The sequence below is a fragment of the Acyrthosiphon pisum genome, chromosome A3 (genome assembly GCF_005508785.2).
Source record: "Acyrthosiphon pisum isolate AL4f chromosome A3, pea_aphid_22Mar2018_4r6ur, whole genome shotgun sequence".
NCBI lineage: Eukaryota > Metazoa > Arthropoda > Insecta > Hemiptera > Aphididae > Acyrthosiphon > Acyrthosiphon pisum.
Window position 1 is genome coordinate 4338315 of NC_042496.1, and position 24051 is coordinate 4362365.

General features: G+C 28.9%; 1 protein-coding gene across 2 annotated transcripts; it reads left to right on the plus strand.

The window, feature by feature from the left end:
* The first annotated feature begins 5796 nt into the window (after nucleotides 1-5796).
* Nucleotides 5797-22396, plus strand: LOC100163344 (acetyl-coenzyme A transporter 1). Of its 2 annotated transcripts, none has more exons than XM_003246053.4 (10): nucleotides 5797-6284; nucleotides 11918-12203; nucleotides 16283-16409; nucleotides 17363-17522; nucleotides 17598-17752; nucleotides 18822-19012; nucleotides 19181-19365; nucleotides 19838-19964; nucleotides 20223-20438; nucleotides 21982-22396. In XM_003246053.4, the coding sequence occupies exons 2-10, from the start codon at nucleotides 11994-11996 to the stop codon at nucleotides 22183-22185; spliced, it is 1575 nt and encodes a 524-aa protein (XP_003246101.1). In that variant the 5' UTR covers nucleotides 5797-6284; nucleotides 11918-11993; the 3' UTR covers nucleotides 22186-22396. The 2 variants fall into 2 exon arrangements, with proteins under 2 accessions (XP_003246101.1, XP_016661833.1); XM_016806344.2 differs by lacking the exon at nucleotides 5797-6284 and adding an exon at nucleotides 10532-10932.
* The last annotated feature ends 1655 nt before the right edge of the window (nucleotides 22397-24051 follow it).

Sequence of the window (24051 nt, forward strand, 5' to 3'; positions counted from 1 at the left end):
TGAACTTATTTTTTATTTTAAAAATAAGACGTATCGCGACCTAGTAACTAGGTAATAGTTATAACACCATCATTTCTATTGGAAAGGCATGGGAATGCCACACTCGCCACTCCTGATACTGTTTTGTATATTATACACAAGGTTCCCATATAGGTTTGTTTTATGCTTTCCCATAATTATACAGGGTAAAAGTAAAATAATGATCAATATTATGAAGATCAAGTAGGTAAGTTGATATAAATTGTAACATAGGTAATAATATCATTTAATTGTATTATGTGACATGTTTTTAGAATAATCATTTGATATGTAATTAGACATTTTCATATTACCTGTTACCAGGCACTCATTTACTTATTTTTCCAAATAGCATACTTTATGATCAACCTAGACAATCTAGTCATGCGATATCCGATAACTGATAAGTAATACTACCTAGGTGAACACTAAATTATATCTAAATTAACACAAACATATTTTCAAATATAATTCACGTTAAAAGTAAATTTGAATTTATAAAAAAACGGGAAATAGTTTTACGTTTATTGGTTTTTAAACTTTTCAAAATATTGAATACAATATTATAATATAGCTTTGGGCATTAAAATAATTCTTCTTAATACCCAATTTACAATTAAGGTTTTTAACATTTATACTTTTCAAATTACCCATACATTTTTTTATTAGTTACTTTCATTTTAAATGTTAATTAAAAACACTATAATTTATTATCTGATTTACTTTGAGAATCGTTTAAAGAATAAAGACCAATAATTATACCATATTATAATTTATAGGTATTTTAAATATTTTATAATAATAATGCAATACGCTTTTGCATCGATTAACGTGCTTAAACACTGGACGGTTATTATAGGCATCTAGTCCGGTTTTTTTTCGTATGATTTATTATGATATGATTACTGTGAGATTTTTATTTATCGAAATGGAAGAACAACGTGTTGGACTAGTCGGTGTCCATGAATAAAAAAAAACAATCTAATGTGTTTAAGTAATATCTTCTCTATCGTTTCAACTTGAAATTGTTCCGCTGGAAATTACCCGGAATAATTAAAAATGCATATTTTTAAATTTTTTTTATTGAATATCACGTAACAAAAATAGAACTTTATATATTTTTAATTTTTTGGTTTTGAAAATGTCCATTTATAATACGATTATACATTTCGTTGCCCATTCGGGAAATCACTCTTTTCACAAAACTCTAGGATCTTTGTAAAGGGGTAAACGGTTCCAAATTATTATTTTTCCCGTAAACAGCTTGTAATTTCCAAGGCTCTTTTCTTGAAAACTAACGGCAGTCAGACCCTGTAAAAACACTATTTTTGAATTATGTAAAATTATAGAATGCACATTGTAAGACACGATATTTATAAATATTTATTTTATTATGTATTAATATTATTTTACTATTAATTCTACTATATTATATAGATAAGTAATTGATATTATTAAAAAATTGATGTCATAAGAAAACATCTATAACAAAAATCATTTACTAATTTATTCTTATTTATTACGACCATGTTTATTACGATTTACGATATATTGCATAAAATTCACGCAAAATTATGATTATTCTCAATAAGCCTATGAATAGATAAATATTAAAATACAAAATATATATACTTATTCGTAAAATATTTAAGAAAATGCATTTACTTCAAAACATGCAAAAATATGAAATAAAGAATACGTTTTATTTTAATTAGGGCGTTATGAAACGTGTTATTTTTTTGACAGAATTATGAAATCTTCATTCAATAAAATTATGTATTTAGTATTTACATAAAAATATGTGCCCAATATAATATACTTTCCTTGAATTGTCAACATCGGTCGAGTATTTTTCGAGTCTATAAGTTTCAGCAATACGCTTTGTTTTTTATATATAATAGCTGTTATAAACTTATACCCATCACTTTTGTTATAATACTCCATCTAACCAATATTCGGTGCAAATTGATCAAAAATTGTTGATTTGAATATGCGTAATTTAGATATAGGTAACCCAACTAATAAGATCTGTATTAGTCGACATACCTATCTTTCATAGTGGATCTAACAGCGTTTTCCGTTTTGCTTTAGTTGATATATTATGGCCGCACAAATCTTTCAAACTGTTAAAAATAATTTAAACTAATGGTATCCTTAACCAGGGGCCACAAACATTTGTGTCAAGTGCCAAAAATAAATATACATTTTTCACTGGCCAAAGTTTCATTAGGTGTACCTTAAATGCTTAGTTATATCAAATTTAGCTTATTTAAGTTCATAACTTTTACGTATATTAATTTAACAAGGTATTTAAAAACAAACATTTTAATCTGACATTTCCAGTCCATACTATCTAAAATTCGTAGTTTTTATATATAATGTCTTTTTTATACAAATTATAAATTGTACTCCCTGGCCACATAAAATTGCTATGTTGTCAACCTCTAGGGTTGACGAAAGGTTTCCATTTTAATATGTACATGATAAATACCTGTTTGTTTTTCTATTTTGTATGCTAGAGTTAGATTATTGTTTGTAAACAAGAAAAATTGTGCCTCGAGCCACTTCTACTGAGCAAACCAAAATCATACAGTGATAAATGATAATATATCATTTTACCTTCTACCTGGACGTGTTTAGTTTTAATATAAATATTACTTAATCATGAATATTTATTATTTTATCATAGGGACCGGTTTAGGTTGAAGCTTTTCGTTTGACTGTAATATTACAAAACCATAAACATATGGATATTTGTATAAAATTATTATTAAAAATAATGGTGACAGTTATATTACAAATAAGATTTTACATTTATTTATTAGATACAACAAGACAAACTTTCATGCAACTTTCAATTGCACAGAATAACCCTTGCCCACTTATTTATTAAATTCTGAATGGATCGATAAATGTATTGATTTTACAATGATGTGTGTATTTTATTTCTTTTTAGTTTAGACTTCTTATGATAGAAAAAATGCTTCAACTCTCAACTTCGAAATTTTTTGATAGGAAAGTGAATTACTTAATTGGTACTTTAGAATTCAGAAGTAAATAATTTCCAGTACTTTTCTTAATAATTGGGGAAAAAACAACAACAAAAAGGTGGGCGTTGGGTACCGCTCAGCTGATGTACCTACATATTATAAGGTTCAAATAGATTACCGTAATGGATTATGGATGTGTTAAATTTGAATTTAACAATATAATATATTATTATTGTCTACAAAAAACGAGTCTGAGTAAAGACTGCCAGTCAGTTTTTTTTTTTTTTATTATTGCCATTAGGCAACTATGGCCATTAGCTATTTTATAATGGGAGGGGGGGGGAGGACGGTTTGAACGATTGGTTGAAACACGTTTTTTGGTTTGGCAGAATTTTCGAGTTGGACACCTGTAGGTTTCTGACATGCACGGGTGGGGGGATGGCGGCATCCTCTCTCCGGACGGCCCGAAGAAAAATGCCGCCCGTGGCTAGGATCGAACCGACGTCGGTGCGCGCCTCAACGACGCCTTGGTCCGCTCAGCCACTCTGTTCCCCGTCAGTCTATATTACTAAGTATATTTTATGACATTATTGATATTAAATTAATTTATCTCAATATATTAGTAATACAATAGGTTGAATTAAATTTTGGTCGAAAACATTTAGGCATTTAAAAAAATCACCGTGTATATACAATATAATATGATAACTTTAAAAGTATCAAGACCCCATGATTAATATTTTTTAACCACAACAAATAATTAAAATTGTTTAAGTTCGATTAAATATATAATTTCGTTCAAATTTGAATAAAAAATATCTATAAAAAAATATATATTTATATTTAGATTATTTAGATTTTCTGGTTACATTATAACCTACTCAATAAGTATAAATTAATAATATGTGAAACCTTGATTTAAGACTTCAATCCTTAGACCCCTTATTTATAAAATTCGAACATTTCATAAATTTATAACTAAAAAATAACTTGCTAATATTCATTATTTTGATAAATATTGTCAACATTTAAAAATGTAAATACATATAAAAAAAAAGGTGGGTAAGTGTATGTCATTTTGCTGTACAGAAGGTTACAAGTGGGCCACTGTATAATGGATGGTATTAAATTTGAATTTAATGATATAATATAATTGTATACGAAATACGATACTGCGCAGAGACGGTTTGTCAATGTGGATACTTAATACTTTAATGTATTGTTATCATTAATACGGTAGCCGGTAAGTTGAATTAATATTATAAAATTACATCAAAATAACTAAAATCGTTATTCTCGGTTATTTAATATGTAATTTCGTCTAAATTTAAACATAAAACAACAATGAAAAAAAACTGTGTTTTCATAATTTTGAGATTTTCTGGTTACGTGAAAATTTGTTTTAAATTTCCAATCCTTAGTTATAAAAGTTAAACATTTTATACATTTTAAACTAAAAAATCAATTTTAAACTTTATGTTTCAATCCAATAAACAATGTGTCAGCGGCGATCAAGGCAATCACGGAACTGGAGTTTCAAATTATTGTTTATAGGTATGTAGAATATATCGTTGTAGAATATGTATGTATGTATGTAGAATATATCGTTAAAAAAAATTTACTTCATCTTCACATCGTATTGTTCTTTTTCAAGACTGATACTTATATTGGTTATGACGTGTTAAGAATAAATGATTGGAAGATATAATATAGACATTTTTTTTAAACGGTGTCTTGTGTGTGTGATTATTTGACGTATTTAATTAAATAACTACTCAGTACTCATCGTTTTCTCAAAGTAATTATTCTACAAATTGATAATATTAGAATACTTAAAACACTACGTCATGGTCATGTAATACTGTAATAGATCATATTAGGTCTCTCCTTGATTTTATAATATTAATATATATTATAATTTTAATAATATTATATTCAATATTCATATTAACATTATGTCTTTTCATCATAGGAAACCAGACAGTCGTGTATGTGTTTAGTGTTGAGTTATAGAATCTGAGCACATGTACAATACTTCTATTAATCATCGAATATAGAGTATTAAAATTAAAACTATATATTATATTGAAGTGTTACATAAATATTATTAAATAAACGGTTTATATTCATAACTCATTCCAAAATTCCAAACTGTTTTTTACAATATTTTGTATATTTAATATTAAATAGTAAAAACAAATTAAATTAAAAGGACCCTACACACATATTTGTTGTCTCTGTCTTACAAGTGTGTACCATAACAAATAAACGTTCAGCCGATCATGTTTAATTCCGTTAGTTTAAAAATTAGAGTGAAGCGACCTATAATGTGGGTCATAAAATGTGACCTATATGCTATAATATGCAGCGTTTGTGAGTAGGTTGTTGACGATATTTCAGATTTTAAGTGATTTATGAGCATTTTTAATTTATGCTATATTATATCAGCATAAATTGCTAAAAATTACTATCGTAAACATCCACTTCCAATTAATATAGATAATGTTCTTACTATCAGGTTTCATAATCGGTCGGTTCACTCTAATTTTTAAACTAATTGAGCTAAACGTGATCTGTTGAGCGTTCGTTTTCCATGTTACAAACTTGTAAGACGGAGACAACAAATGGCCGTGTAGCGTTTTATTAACGTTCTCTTAACCGCAAAAATATACTTAGAAATACAAGCTGACAGTCTTTGCTCAGAATCGTTTTGTTAGAACTGATAAACAATAATCACCGCCCACCACCGCTGCACCGCAGACACACAATCACACACGCACCACAGATAAATCTTAGATTTGTATTCTTTTAAGTTTTCATAAATTGTGTTGTTTGTAATTGTCCGTAATGAGTAGAAGTGCCCAAAAACGTTATCAGTGCGCAATTATTTTACGCGGCCGCCCAAGTTGTCAGTTCTAAGGAGTCCGTGGTATACGGCCAACGCTATTTTTTACAGGCGCGAATCGCCTTTAGTTTTTGTATTATTAATTGTCAGGCGCTAATCGCCGTGGAACATTTGAGTGTAAATTGTGGGCACGAATTGCCAAATTTTTTTTATTACACACAATCGAGTTATTGGATTAATTGCGTGAGCGCTAATCGCCACTGAAATAGTCCATTTATTTTTGAGAGCGCAAAATCGCCACGTTTTATTATTCTTGTTTAGGCACGATTGCTCGATTTGCTACCTCGTATGGTATTATTTTATTTATCTTATGAAATCATATAGTATATGACGTACAGGTTGCGGCTGGCCAGACCACACACAACAAAGTTGTAAGTAACTAAATATTTGAATATTGATTATACATTATTCCCTGTTGGGCCATACATTATTTTATTCGTATTGTGTATCATTGAAATTATTTATTATATATAAATTTTATATCATCAAACAAGGGCTACATATTTTAATATTTTATATTACTTTTATCGTTATAACTATTTTATAGGCTATAATAGCCAACGTTATGATTGTGCAGCTCAAATAGCTTACGATATAATTACAACATTATAATTCTGTATAATTCTGTACGCTACAGATTTTTTGTTGTTGGACCAAAAGGGCCGTATATTATTATTTATATTTCGTGTTTTATGTGGTAGATAGTGTTGTGTATTATATCCAATTGTTTTACTATACAACAACTTAGTTACTAGACGTCTAGACCTTATTGTTACCATTTTATTACTATATTAAGGTAGTTCCAGTCGGTCAAAAAATAACCGTTTTTAGACCCTCCGCTTTGACAAGATTGTTAGACTTTAGATGGTCTGATTTTAATGCTGTAAAAATAATAAAATTTTCTAGTAAAAATAGATCATATTCATAATTGAAATGTATTTACATTGATATAAAATATGAAAAATGTACGATAGTTAAAGCATAGTCAATATAGAGGAGAATTCAAATCTGCTTTCAAAATTTAAATCGGAACATCCCATTGAGCGTAGTGATTGAAGTCACTGGCAGTATTTAAAAAAAAATGTTTGTAATTTTATAAAGTAATAAGTGGTGTCATGTGCATGCGCATAGGTAAAATTACAGACGTATTATGATGCCCCTATACAACGTGATCGGGACTACGAATTACACACACTAATGTTCATTTACTTTCAACACATTCACAAGACCCATTATAACTTAAAATATAAAATGCCTAGTTTTTACTCCTTAAAATGGATTACGCTACAGCCCCCTTAAGTATACACTCACAAAAATACCCACAACCCCTTATTCGCTAGTCACTGCTTTTTTGCACAGCAACCCTATCCACTTCCTTTGAGCATTGCCGTACATAATATATATACACATGAATTACGTAGGTCGTCGGTGGTGATTGATCGACGACGAAGTTTAAAACGGTGACAGAGCACACGGGCTATTATTATCCAAACACATTTTGATTTATCGCATATTAAGATTTTATATTATTGTATTCGAATTTAACAAATTCATTACAGTAATCCGTTCAACGCCTATTATACTGTACCCACTCGCCTATTTTTTTTTATATATCCAGTCTACCGAAAAAAACTTAGAAATTCATAGCTAAAAAATATAATAGGAATAACTTGTATGCTGATCAATAAATCATTGGGTAATTAGAATCACCAGACCAGACTCTACATTTTAATAGGGTAAAAACTAAATTGTAAATAGTTTCAATTATTTTATTTTACCTATTTAATAGGTAATTATAAATACAATTAAAATAATAAAATATTAAATTATAGAAAAAAGTTGAAAATATTTTAATTTAAAAATGATTAAGAATTGAATAACAATATTTATCTAATTAATTTTTAAACTATTACTACCTATATAAAATATAAAAGTACTGACTGATCCCGTTCACTTCGTTGCTCGTTAACAGTACCAACTCTATGTGATTCAAACATTGTTCAATTCGTTATTTATTTAATATTTGGTGTATGATGTTCAAAATTTAAAAATTTTCATCGATCATCTTGAATCTCAAAATATTTGTTCAAGTACCACTTTGAAATGCGAATTTTGGATGATGCTATCTTAGTGCACAGTTAAATGGTGGTACGAAGATACTGTGAAAATGTATAATATTGCAAGCCTCGAGCTATCATAATTTAGGATCAGTCAGTGAGTTAGTGTTCGATCATATTACAGCCGTCCCGCCCTCCAGCGTCGCCTGTGAGACATGCTTGTGAGTATGGGAGCAGTATATTTTCAGATAGGCGATCCACCTGCGGTGCATTGCAGACCCCCCCCCCCGCGATGTGCGTACGTCTTATTAACACGTTTTTATTATGATGTGCATGTGTAGTTTCCCAGGACAACGCTCGAAAAATTAGCCTTGGGAATACTATTTTTACTAGTTAAGTTAAATAGTTTTGAGTACGGACTAAGATATAGTGGACTGAAAACGACATGGTCGGTGGGGATCGGGGGACAGCCACCAAAAGGTTCAACATACTAAGAAATTTCAGCACTACCGGTGGATTTATTTGGCTTTTGTAATCAATTTTGTATCTTAGTCCGCGTTTTTATACAGATGGCGCTGTGAATTCTGGGTCCCCATTGCGACCTCCTACACTTGCCTCTTGTACATGCATTCGTGGCCACTGATAAGCTGCTAGTTTTCAGTCCATTATATCTTAGTCTGTGGTTTTGACCAAATATAATATAGGTACAGGTCTAAAACTATATTCAATCATAATTCATAACCAATACAGCAACCTTAAAATAAACAAAAATATATTATTATTTAATTTAATTTTTTATCGTTGGACGTACGGCACCAATGTTGTATTTTTTCCATCCGGATTTCCTTCTTTTCTGGTGGATTTTCATAAAATTGTCTTTACGCAAACCTTGCCTTGACATTTGTCAATTACAAACAAAACAAAAAAAAATAATATTCAAAGCGGTCATGCCGTTTTTGGGTTTTAGTGAGACGAACGGACAGATATCATTGAGTTAAATGAGTCGTATATACTGTATATAATATAATACAGCGAAAACTGGGTACATTATAACTCAGTTACCTACATTAATCAGCACCATAAGCGTGTTTACGGGAGGGGCCGGGTAGGCACTGCCCCTCCCCCCCGGGCAAACTGTACCACCAACAAAATCATACCAGGATTAAAAAAAAAGTCGTGCGGTGTGTATCTACCTTGCAGTACCTATATAGATTTTGTTTAATTGTAATTTTTTTAGTTACGCATTTATTAATTAGTGATTATATTATGTTCATCAATTCTTTATAATATGCAATGGTACATGCATGTACATTTACCAGGTCTTGCGCTGTGATATCACAGATTAAATAACATTTTATCTAATCTGTGATAATATTGTTTTATCAGCTGAAAATATCCAATTACCGATTATCATTTCAAAAATGTGTTTAAATATTTTACGACTTGTTAAAATAATTAAAATTTTGTTAGAAACTCAAAATATTTATTACTGATTAGTTAATGGTTTTACAATTTGTATGTTGTTTACCTTGTGTAATAGATGGGAAAAAAGTATTTTTATTGTTTGACAATGGTTATACTTTTTGATCATAATTAAAAAAATATTCCTACCATTGTAAATTTTGTAACATAAAAAATGAATGTTTCTTTATGTCTAAAAAAAAAAAAATAGATCTCACAATTTAAAAATTTGTTGTGCCCCCTCGGCCACAAAAGTCTGAACACGCATATGCTCAGCACCCTATGCATATTTTAGAAGTGGGTCTGCGGGAGACTGATGCAATAGTCTAATTTAATGTTCAGCAAACTGCAGAATTCAAGTTTATGTATAAGGTACTGAGTAATATGGGTGATTTAATTATTCGGTGTACCCTGTTGTCCATGGTATACTCGATGGTGTTATGAATAATAATTATCAATTATGTGTGTTTTAAGTTATTATCGTCGTGGCGCCGGGCGACACAGCGTGCTGTCTTTGATCTCTGGCCACCCGTATCCGTAGTTAGTCTATTCTACTCGTTGTGTACGGACGAACGCGAAGTATTTTATTTTGTATTATTTTATTTAGTAATAATCCGTTTTACTTCCAGGCATATACTTCAAATATAATACTTTTATAAGAACATTTTTTTACACACAGACAGCAACATTCACTTATTTGAAAACTGTTATGTAGTTCTTCATTTTTATATTTAAAATGGATACATAAATACTACATTGGTTTTATAAAACGTGGCTTAGACTTTGAGTTGAGTTAAATATTTTGGATCTGAAACTGCCGATTATTTATTACCGCTGATTATTATAGAGTAAAGAGTTGCACTAACCATTTGTGACGAACAAATGGAGACGATCGCATTTAAATTCTAAATATTCGTCTTTGAGCCGCACTCTAAGCTAGACTGTAATGAAGCTGCATTGATATTTTTTGAATTTACTAATGTAAATTTTAAATTATTTGGCACTTGGCCGACTTAATAGTTTATCTAACATTTTTATTAGCTGTAAATTAGTATTTTTTAAATTTTAACTATGAATTAATAATTTTACCCTACTGATTCAGGTTATCCTCACAACGCGAAGGTCATTTTCTACAACTTGTTTCTGTAACTGGTTTAGACTTTTAGTCCTATAGAATAGTTCTCGCGTACATTCCAGCTCAGAACTATATTAGACGTTTGTCATAGTCCGTCACCGACCACCGTTGTATCATATGTGGGAAAAAATGTGCCTTTAGTAAATTTTTTAACGTGTATGTGTATAATAATAAAGCCTATGATAACTGAAAGCACTTACTGCGTTCCTGTAGGTATTTGTCTATTGCAAGGGTTTCGAACAATATTATAAAGCAGCACAGTAATGGTTCTGTGAATATTTTGAACTTTTGATTTTCATCCTATATGTTAAGAATTTTAATATAATTGGTAGTTAGTTGCAGATGTTTTGAAAAAAATAACAAAATGTAAGTGATTTTTTATTTTAATTATTGTTTAATAATTTACTTAGTTAAGAATAATCTACACACTCATATGTGTTGCCTCCGTCTTACAAAAGTAAAACATAAAAAATGTTCATTCAGCAGTTTCAATACAGTGTAGTTATAGTTTTTATAATATTAGAGTGAAATGACCTATGAATTGACATTAGCTGTGTTCGATCGATTGATTTTTAGGATATTTAAATTTTCAAGAAAATTGTGAATACGTAATATATTAAAATTTAAAAATTAAAACAACGAGAATATAAACCAAAAATCACAGATAATGTTCTCACCTTTAAATGTAATTATTTGTAAATTTTACATAATATTAAACCTAACAACTACAAATTTGAACTGCTGAACGCAAATTAGCTGTATATGGTACTTTTGTATGAGACGTAATTTTAGTAAGTATTGTAGACGCATATTTAATAATAAAGGAGTATTTAAATTTATACATCCATAATTTTTTTGATTCTTAATCACAGATCAATATTATTTATCGTTGTACCTACTAAAGTAACTTCTCGAGTGCTTTGAAGTTAATATATTAATATTTACTGACTTATTATTATTAAATTAATTTATCAACATATTGATATATAGGTAGGGAGTTTTGAGTTACCTATTTATAAAACTGTACATACACATTTATAATAAATACATCTTATACGTTGAAATGTATCTTACGTAGGTATGAAAAAATTGTATGTTATGTCACATATAGTTTATACCTAATTACATTTATAATAGGTCAATTAATACCAAAAGGTTAGGTTTTGGATTAATAAAAAAACGATTTTATGCGTTACGATTTACATATTAAATGTTTTTGTCCATTTATGATATCAGTGATATTGTAACGAACACCAACTTTACTCGCTAATACAAATAATCGTTTTATATTATATATAAATCAGATATATTCAAAAAAAATTAATTTAATTGTTATTTAATTGTTTTTTAGTCTCAAAGTGTAATAGAGAATTTATGCCGTTTGTATTATTTTATTGAAAAACGATCAAATTGTATGTTATCAAATTATGACAAAATCAATCAGAAATCGAGTCGATCTAGAAGGATGTGAAGGAACACGCTGTAAACCCACATCAGAAAAACCAAATCTGGATGGAGATTGGTTTAATTTTTACCTGTTAATAATACTGTACATAATACAAGGTATACCTGTAGGATTGTCTGGTGCTCTTCCAATCATTTTACAGAGTAAAAAAATGGTGACTTATGAAGATCAAGTAAGTTGGAATTATATTTAAATGTATATAAATAACTTTAGAGCAGTGGCGTACACAGGGGTTTTTCAATGGGGAGGCTGAATACAGCAAATCAGAATTTAATACCCGTTACCTTATACTAGTATATATTTTTGTACGAAGGGGGGGGGAGGAATCAGAAAAAATGTAAGCCTAGGAATACCTGCGCATTAAAGCAATAATTACCTAATAGAATATTATAGGTAATATACTATTCAACTAATTTAAATACTAACATAGTATTATTAGATAATATACTATATTTATAATATATTAGATTAATGCACGGAAAATAATATAGACTCTAATTTTCGATAATCGAGAATCTATAGATTTTTTTGTAATATTGCTCTATATAATGGTCTGCTGACAATTTTTTGGATTTCTTAGTTGTTAGCATACATTTCCAAAAGCTTAAATTATACCCCTGAATTAAACAATTATTATAGTAAAAAAAATAATTAAATTTTCATAAATTATTTCTTCAGCACTAACAGGATTATGTTTTGATAGGTATGTAATAACCTCTACAAATAATTGATAAAACGCAAAATCTTTCTTCAAAACCATCTTCTGAAATATCATGATTTGTACTGTGTCTTTTATTATATAAGATTTATACCATAACACGGTCAATGGTTGAGATATATTTTTATTCGTGCCCCCCCCCCCCCCGGGTACGCCACTGCTTTAGAGAATCAGAATTTAAAATAAGTAAAACGTTTACCATGTATATATGGATAATAGTGACGTCACAATAATTGGTTTTGTTATCTGCGTCTTACGTATATTACTGTGCCTATGCGTACCAGTAAAACAAGTTCACGCAGATCAATCATAAATCATTTAGAAATAATGATAGAAATATAAGATTAATATTAAGTTAAATATGAACCAAGTTGAGTGACTCGTTAAATTTTTCAGATCTAACTTAATTTAATAAGTTACTTTTGTAATATATATTACGTCATGTTAACTTCAAGTAAATATTTTGTACAGAAATATTAAAATTAAGTTAAATTTTTATGAAGCCATTCATTTATATATTTTAGTTTGAGAATATTTATTTTTTCATGATATTTTTGATACAGAGGCAGTGGCGCGAGTCATGGTGACATCGGTCGTGACCGACCTCTTTTTAAAAAATGTGGCCGGCCGGCCCATATTTTATTTACTTCGTAACTTTAATATGAGCATGAGTATATTTAAACCATGATTATGAATAAATGTATATTAGGGTACCTCTATATTAAATAATTAAGATACTGAGGCCGGGAAGTTTTAAAATTGCCCGACCACATTTTAAAAACTTCGGTGCCATTGCAAGGAGGGCAGTTTTTACACTACTGACTTTAGGAGGAAGATTTCTAATATAATTATGTAGATGTTCAAGACTATACATGCGATTCCTAAAATAGTAAAATTTATAATCATTACCAGTTTGAGTTTGTCAAATGTCGGTGGTTGTCGGCTGTCGGTATTTTATTTATGGATATTCAGTGTTAAATTAAATATAAAACTTAGTACCTAATTAGTAATTAATAATGAATGCTATCCTCAGTAGCTTTTTTCGGTATTTAAAAAATGTACTAGTTACCAGAAACTTAACGTATCAATCATCATCAAATTTAAGAATAAAAATATTATTTCGTGAGATTGGTCATCATAGCAACAAAAATATTAATAAATTAGTTTTTACATTATCTAATTTATCCAAGTTCGAATTTACAAAAAAAAAAAATTGTATGTGTTTAAATTTATAATATTTTATTATTTGCATTTTTTTTTTTTTATTAAATAGCTACTGGTTTAACTAAGATATCTCAACAATTATAATGTAGGTACAAGATATAACTAAAACAAATATTATATAATTATGTAATATAATAAAACTTGCTTCCTAAATAAACGAGATTATAGATTTGATGACAGATTCATAATTTGTATTAAGAATAGAGGGGGTTGAAACTAATTGAAAGGAATATTAAGGGTTTTTAGGGAATTAATAAAGATTAAGCATTTAATCTACAGGACAAACAAGTAATATTATTAACTTTTATGTTGTATAATGAATGATAATCATTGCTTTGACGTGATAAAAATAATCAAAATACATTTTTTTTTTGCAGTTAATTAACAAAATAATTTAAATGATAAAAAATGATTTGAAAACTAATAATCGCTTAGTGGATTGTCTTAAATTATTTTTAATGATTTTTAAAAGAAAATATTGTTCTGTAATATTTCATTCAAAGCATCTGTCAATGCCTCAATGGGTATATTTAACTATTATGTATACATATAAATATATTTATGCCACAATATATAGTATACTGTATTGTCCATCTTCGATATCAGTATATAACGGAAATACGCGGTATTTTAATAAATTAAATTTTTAATGGATTTATGTGATATTACTTCACACATTATAACCTCCCTGAAAATTCGAATATTTACTGGATATTTAGGTACTAGGTACAACAAAATATGTAGTAATAGGTTATTTTTTTCTGAAAAAATGTACGCATAAAATTTTTGATTTTCTTGGAGTTACGTATTGCTTTAGCACCGACGATGTAGGTATTATAATATATGTGTAATATCTATGAATATAATATATATACTATAGGTATAAAACATTCCAAACACTAAAGTATAGGCAATAATAGAATTTAAATCCCTTGTATCTATTAGTTTATTTTTACAAATACCAATGTACAAGATTTTTACGAACTTATTATAGAACTAAAAAATAGGTAGTAATTTTACAGTAGATTCATCTTCTCGTATGGATGGTGGAAAAATTGGTCAGTCAGTATAATTGTTCCACGTAAACAGTTAATACTTATATGCCTTCTACATGGACACATGACGCTCCAAGTCCTTTAACAAATATTCAAATTCATCTATTTTGCAAATATGCTATTTTTATTATCGATTGGAAAATGAAATGTTTTTTTCTAAAGAAGATAATTTAAACTCAACGAGTTAAATTCGTTAAGAGGAAGTTACATAGCCATTAATTGTTGTCTCCGTCTTACAAGTGCGTAACATATTACATAGAGCAAATTTATACTCATGTTACGCACTTGTAAGGCGGAGACAACAAATATCCATGTAGCGTCCCTTTAACTTATCCAGTTTTGAGAATGCGTATTGTATCTATAGAGTTCAAGGAAAACAAAATTTAAAAAAACATCATGGAAATATTATATTTATTAAGAAATAAATCACATTAACTAGGCACATTAAATCTGCTAAAAACGGTGTATTCATCGTTCAATTTATTTCACGCATCATAAGAGATCACCTCTAATATCACTTCTCAATAAATCAACTATGTAAATTTGTTTTTCATTAATATAAACGAAACATAGGCGTGGTGAATTATAGATGTTAATACTAATACTGGTTTAATAAATAACGACGAATAATTCTATAACGTGATATTCGAACACCGTGATGAACACACACATATCTACTGATTTTCTTTTCTTCGTACAATCTAGAATCTAGATATCAATTAATTTAACACAAATTTGTCACAATGAGATTCATAAAACCTTACATACCTTCGTACTATATGCGCAAATCGGGAGAAATAAGGGCCAGCCTCCACCAACAACTTTAACAGCCATCCCAAACGTTTTCTAAAATTTTTTATTCAAAATTATAATTATAATAGTAGGGTTTCAGGCTTATCAGCCTCCCCAAATATCAAACGCTATTTCCCCTATAGTGCCTGCCCAAACATAATATTTTTTAAGATATTTTTGAATGTTAACTGAGTACACAATGTTAACTATAAATATAATATAAAATATTCTAGGCTGACAAAGCGTGATAAAGCTCAGAATCATTTTTCGTATACAATGATATTATATCATTGAATTAAATTTTAACACCATACATTACAGTCACTCACCTGTAACCTACTGTACAAAACATCAACACCTACTTACCAGATTTTTTTTTATAATAATATAATATTTATGCTAACATAATATTTATGTCTATAATCTATAATTATTAATTGAAAATTATTTGTCTTATTTTAGGCTGCATTTAGTATTTCATTGTGGCCTTATAGTATGAAACTTTTGTGGGCTCCAGTAGTAGATGCACTCTATGTTAAATGCATAGGTAGGCGTAAATGTTGGATAATACCGCTCCAATTGTTAATGGGTAAGTACATTCAATTTGTTCATATTATATTTTATAAAAATGTAAATAATATTTTTTGTCACGCCTGCACTTTACGTTTAGCTTTCGATGGCGGTTGAAGCGTTGGAAAGCGACCTTTTTCCGTCCAACTGTCGGTAAAGTGGGAATCCCCAAAACCGCCCGACAATAAAATGGAAATCCCCAAAAGTGCTAGACGCGCATATCACGCGCGTATCCTCTGCTCAACCAGACATTTAAATCTATACCACGGTCCTTATTACAAAACATAAACTTTTGGTTACATCTTATAATCATATTATAATCTCCTTGCTTGACGCGTAAACATTTTTATTTCATGCAATTGTTTTCGTTAAATAATCTCATTGTTGCATACATCTCTACACAGTGCATTGGCGCATTACCTTTGCAGTGATTACGTTTCTTATTCTTATTTTATTTTAATAAAACAATTATTATTGATACTGAAATCTATACCACGGTCCTTACAAAACATAAACTTTTAGTTGCATCTCATATTAATATTATAACCTCCGTGCACGACGCTTAAAATAAATAAAACCAAATCGTTATACCGTGATCGATGAATGCAGAGGCGTGACAAAAAACAGCGCTTCTTAACGGCCACATCCATTTTTCGTCAATATTTCGCGTCGTGTAAAATACGGGCCAGTGAGCGATCTATAGTATTTATAATCAATGATAGTACCTATGTGTGGCTCGCGTGGGAATGCAATTTCGTTCTTGGGTGAAATGCGGCCCGTGACTGAAATAGATCACTTCCCGCACTTGCCACTTGATATACTGTTTAGTTTGATATTTGAATATTTTATATGTTTTCCGAAGATTTTCCACAGTAAACTGTAATTATTATTTTGACAGATATTTCATGTTTTTATAAAATGCGCGTTTCATTATATTATAGAAACTTATTTTGATTTTTTAATGTCCGATAGGGTTACTGGTACTTTACATGGCCAGTAACATCGACGATTGGTTACCCGAGTCAGGAAAACCAAACCTAAAAATGTTAATAATCGTGGTTTTTGTGGTTAATATTTTATCAGCTACTCAAGATATTGTCGTCGACGGTTGGGCATTGACTATGCTGGATAAGTGAGCAGCGCAAATTACAATGATGCAATTTTATTTGTCGCGGAGATATTGTTTTAATTTTGATTTCGTTAACAGGAAGAACGTGGGTTATGCCTCAACGTGCAATTCAGTGGGAGTACCGTTTGGAATGTTCATAGGTTCCGTTTGTTTCACACTGCTCGTGTCAGATCAATTCAATACTACTTATTTTCAAGCTACGCCTGGCGCCGGAGGACTAATTTCTATGAAAAGTACGAAAATAAAAGAAGCGACCTACCAATTCTTGAAACGTACACTTAAATACTTGCCTAGCCTTTAATTGAATTCATTGCAGTGCTGCAGTATGTATATAAGTGCAATGTTTATACTATGTACAGATGTATTATATGATTTATTTTACAGCAATTACTTCTGAATTAAAAATGTGAATGTACATTTTAATGTTGAATACTCTGTGTCATGTGATAAGTAGTCATCATTCTGATAGTCGTTTAAACATTTTCTGTGTTCATTTTGAAAGAGAGAAATATTATTATGGTCACATTGGACTTCAATTAACTTAAATAACGCCGGAAAAATACATTACAAAATGTTCAAAACTGAATAAATATCTTAATACGTTTATTACTACTTCTGGAAATATATTTTTTAATATTGGAAACTAATGTGATCGATACCTATAAAGTCTTCAAGGTTTAATTAAATTAAATAAAAATTGTTGGTATCTGACTATTTTAAGAGGCATGAAAGTTTTTCTAGTGATGCAAGTTTTCGTACTAAAAATGAGTCGCTTCTGACACCCTTATAACTATTATTATTATTTGTTATTTCAAAAAAATATAGTATAGTTATGTAAAATAAGAGATGTTATTTTTACAGCAGCATTTTGAACTGAACATTTTTTTTTGTTTAACTATTTGACTTTGATCCCTACTTTATATTTCTGCGGACGACATTGATCAATATCTTTAAACAAAATTTGTATGATTCTTTCTTGAATTTTCTGCTAGAATATTTTTATCACTCACTAACTACTGTACAGTTATAATTGTAGGTACTGTATATGAAATAGGTAACCAATTTTTTTATGCATTTTTAATTGATTTAGTTCATCATTTGACCAAACTATAAAATTATGTCACACTCCTTAAAAAAAATTATTTTGTTATAAATCCTAATTCTATTTAATCACTTGGTGCTCATTAATTAAACAATCAGTCTCTTTTATCCATAGTACTTAACGGCATTTAAATAGTTTATTGTGTTTGTGTTTAAATTACATTAAAATCACACTGCATTTATATATTTTTATTTGCTTAGGTTTTTTATATTTTTATGGCACCATGACTTTGGTGATCACATCTATAGTGGCCATATTCAAAAAAGAAAAGGATAGCAGATTAGAAGATGGATACGTAAATATCAACGTATTTCAGAATTATAAATTACTATGGGATATTTTGAAACTACCACGGATTAGAGTGTTGGCATTAGCTTTACTGACAACTAGGGTGAATATTAATTTAGTGTGATAAAAAAAGTTAATTAATTAATATAAATAAGCTATTTTTACACCAATGTATTTAATTAAATTTAATATATTAATTTAAATAATTTTTTTGTGATTAAATGTATATTTTATTATAATTTGTACTATCTATATTTTATTCATGTTTTAGATTGGGTACACTGCAACAGATAGTGTATCAAATTTGAAGCTTATTGATGCTGGTGTATCTAAAGATGACATTATGATAATTACTACAGCTCTTTATATTATAAAATGCATAATGCCTATATTTGTATCTAAGTATATTACTGGCCCGAAACCGATGAGTTATTTCCTCAAAATAACACCTTTCAGGTATATCAAACCAATTAACTACGTTATTAAATAATATAAAATAAATTGTATTTAGATGCAAGTTTATATTATTATTGTTTTTAATCTAAAATGCAATAATAAATCTTATATTAAGTAATCGAAATTCAGATGAGCGGTATAGTGGATCAACAATTTGATGGGTGTCCGTTTGTCGCTCCACTCCGATCATCTGAAGTTGAAATAATTAAAACTTATAATTAACTTACTCGTTCAAAATAATAAAAGCTTTAGAACATAAAATTGAAAAATATATGCAATCATTTTAAAAAGGAAAACACTTTAAATAAAGTAAATAATTTAATTTTTTTCAAAAATGTATATGCAAAGACTTCAAAATATTAACTAACAAAAATATTTTCTAAAACGTCAAAACTTTTTGAGAAAAAAAGTGTTCACCTTTAAAAGAATCACTCTTTATACTACCTATATAATATATATAATTTTATTTTAGATTAATTTGGTGTACTACTTATGTTGTACTGATTTATTACACACCGAGTTTGATACGAAAAGATGGCCTTGTCACTGTACCAACATATTATTATTTTATAATGGGATTAGTTCTAATAACAAACGAGGTAAGTTAATGTATGTGACTATTTTATATGAATTTATTGAGCTAACCAATGCATTAGTATAGGTGATATTATGTAAAATCAGTACAATTATTTAAATATGAAAGAGAACTGATTGAAATTTACTAAATTGATTAATTTGATCAAACCACTATGCAAATTAATGTTTTTGTGTATTTTTAATGTAAATTTATTCATGTTTATCGAATAAATTGAATTATAATGAATAATATTAAGTATAAAATCATTTTTTTTTTTCAGGTACTGAATTTTTTCATGTTATTAACTTTGTTTGCTTTCTTTTGCCGATTGAGTGATCCTCGTTTTGGAGGCACATATATGACGTTATTCAATACATTTTTCTATTTGGGATTCTTACTATCCAATACTTTGGTTTTGAAACTGGTCGCCTTTTTAACTTTTAGAAAGTGTTCGAATAATGACCAGAACAGCTGTACAACTACAGATTTAAATAATGTAAGATTATTGTAATTTGTAATATTTTTATACTTTATGACTCAGTGGCGTGGCCAGGATATTTTTTACATTAAATACTAGCACAGATAGATGGCTGAAAAGTGTTAATACTTATAGGTACAGTGCCGTGCTCAGGGGGGGGGGAGGTTAGGGGTTATACCCCCCCTTCCTTATTGTCTTTTTTTGCCGATCTACAGAAAACCACTTATTAGTTATTACAGCTTTTTAGAGTCATTAATTTTTTATTAATTATTAATTTTATTCGTTGAGTCAACAAGCTTGAAATTTAATACGAGGCTCTTAATATATTCTTACAATAGCAGTTGAAAAATATATATATACAGTCACAATTTTTTTTCATAAGCATTTAGTTCGAATTTTGACCAATTACGAAAAAATCACGAAAATGTGCATATATTTTAAGTTAGAAATTCAAAAAAAAATTTATTTTTAAATTTAACTATCTAAGATTTGATAATTTAATACAAGATTCCTCATAAAATTGTCTACCTTTATCAAAAAAAAAATGTTTACCGGAAAGTCAAATTAAACTTTTATGAGCGTTTGAAGTTCAAATTTTAACATAATTGGATATTCACTCGACTTCTCATGTAGCGATTTTCTTATATTGTAATTTTTTTTTATATAAAACAATAAATTTTTATTTGTTTGGTCAAAACGCATGAAAATATAATACATGGCCCCTAATATATTTTTACAATAGCAGTTGAAAAATATTAAAAATACATATGCACAATTTTTTTTATAAATATTTAAAAATTTTAATTTTGACCAAATTTATGAAACTTAAAATTTGAAATGCGGGTAAGTGGATGTCACTCTGCTGTATAGTAGGTTACATGTGAGTCAATGTAATTGATTGTATTAAACTTGAATTCAATGATATATGATGTTTTATATGATATTTATATAATATGATATATATTATGATATCTATATGATATTTGTATCCAGGATAAAAAAATAAATAAAAACCATTGTAAAACCATTAGCTATTCTAAAATGATTTAGTAGTTAAAAATGTACCTATATATATTAATAACAACAATATCAGTATCCTAGGCTGCCAAACAGTCACTGCTCAGAACCGTTTTTTTCACACATGATATATATCATTGAATTTAAATTTACAGTCATCCAATTGTAGCCTACTGTACAACAGAACGACTTCCACTTATCCGCTTTCTTTTGTTTATTTAAAAAAAAGAAAATGGTGTCCTCCCCATTTAAAATTCCAGGGCACGCCACTGTATAGGTAGTATATTTTTAAATATTTTAAATACAATTTAAGACTTTTCGAGCGACTATCATAGAACATTAAAATAATTTTTTAATTTTCTTAACATTTCGGGGGGGGAGGGGCTGCATCCCCCTCAGCCCCCCTCCCCACCTGGCTACGCCACTGCTTTATGTTTATTTTATCTAGGTACAAAATAACTTCATATAAAAAAAATACTCCTTGTACCTACAATATTTCAATAATATGAATGTCAACATGATCACGGGTTAATTTTTATTTCAGCTATGCAAAACCAATGGAGGAAGTTGTGTTGTATCTGTTGACGGATATTATATAGTGGTTTTCATAAGTTTGATCATTGGGTTTGTTTGGTACGGTGTTTTTAAAAATATAATCAAGAAGTATCAATCTTTGAACGCTTCTCATTGGATGATAAATATCAAACGACCTGTAACAGCAGTCGAATCATGCCTTATACCCACGTGATTAAAGATAATGCAACTATTAAGTGTATCACCATGTACATTTTTACAATGTCAAAAGTATAATACGTTTTTGAAATTCGTAGTTTTTGAGACATTTTAAATCCGTTTTCAAAAAAAAACTACCATTAAAAAATTTATTGTATGTACACTTGTAATTATTGTAATTATTTAAGTAATCATCTCAATATTATAGAAAAATGAAAAAAGTTTAATTTGATTGACTATATTTTGTTTATAGTTATATCTTAATATATAAAACCGAAAATTGAAACCTTTGATGCTAATGTTCTCGAAAACTACTCGACCGATTGTCTTGATTTTTTTTTTAATGAAAGATTATATCACGGAGAAGGTTCCTATTGCTATAGGATTTGTTTAAATCCACCAGAATAGTAGGAAATCCAGATGTCAAAAATACAAAAGTGGCGCCTAAGTCCAGGAAAAAATAAACTACATTTTTTATTATTTAGTTTATTGTTGTGGATTAAAATATATTGATTGCTATTGGTTTGTTTATTTGTATTATTATTTTTTGTCAATATATTTGTATATAAAAATGAATGTTTGTGTGTAGATTAGACCTCTGGGAAGAAGATAGGCTAATTTAAAAAGGGTTAAATTTGTTTCTTTTTATTCATCGGATTTTAGTACGGTTGAGTTAGGATTTTGTATAAATTTATTATATTAATCCGCCGTAGGTGGAATCAAATAAAAACGACAAACTTGGTATAACTTTGTTAATCTAAAGTTAAATCATGCACTTGCGTACAAACAGCACGGTGTCTGCGATCTACCTCAAACTAAATAATAATAATATAATTGTAAGGTTGCTATTAGTTATGATCGAATATAATTTAAGACCTGTGCCTAAATTATATTTGGTCAAAACTATATAACTTAGTAAAAATGGTATTCCCAAGGCTAATTTTTCGACCGTTGTCCCGGGAACCTACACATGCACATCATAATAACAACATGTTAATAAAACATTCGTAATTACGTACGCACATCGCGGGGGCGGGATGTCTATAATATATAATCGAACGTGTCCTGACTGAGTCAGTATAGATCATAAATAATGATAGCTTGAAGCTTGCAATTTTCACTGTACCTTCGGACCACCATGTAAGTGTGCACTAGGATAGAATATTCTAAAAATTCGCATTTTAAAGTGGTGCTTGCACAAGTATTTTGAGTTTAAAGATGATAGAGACATTTTTTAGTTTTGAACACCGCACACACCGAATATTAAATAAACGAATTGAACAAAGTTTGAATCATATAGAATTGGACCTTTCAACGGGCAGCGTAGTACATGGGTTCAGCTAGTATTTTAATAAATTTAATAAATTGATTATTAAAATGATTTTTCTGAGACCAGTGAACTATGCTTAAAAATAATGCTATACACTGATCAAATTGCTATTTAAACGTATATGTTGTATATTTTATATTATGATTTTGGGTGGTCTTTAAAATGTGTGATTTAACATTAAATATTCTATGGTTTGTTTTTTTAGCAATGAATTACAACCAGTTTAATATACATTCATTCATAAGTTTTTCATTACTATTATTATTATTATTTTTTTTTTTTTTTGTACGTGTATACTGTATATTTCATATTTTACATTAACTAACCAAGGTATAGCTGGTACCCTCAGTGGCTCATACGATATATATATTATGACGTCGACGAACATATATTATTTGCGATGTAAATCATTTCCAACATTTGAAATCTAAGTGGGTGGTTTACGAATACAGGAAGATCCTATATAACTGCGTAAAATTTAAATGTTAAAACTGATTACACACTTAGCAGTTTAACCACACGCGGTCGCGGTTTTCATAAACTAGCTGCATA

Coding starts and splice junctions, on each gene's coding strand:
- LOC100163344 (XM_003246053.4), top strand. CDS start 11,994: ATGACAAAATCAATCAGAAATCGAGTCGATCTAGAAGGATGTGAAGGA. Junction 12,204..16,282: donor TGGTGACTTATGAAGATCAA/GTAAGTTGGAAT, acceptor GTCTTATTTTAG/GCTGCATTTAGTATTTCATT. Junction 19,965..20,222: donor TAGTTCTAATAACAAACGAG/GTAAGTTAATGT, acceptor TTTTTTTTTCAG/GTACTGAATTTTTTCATGTT.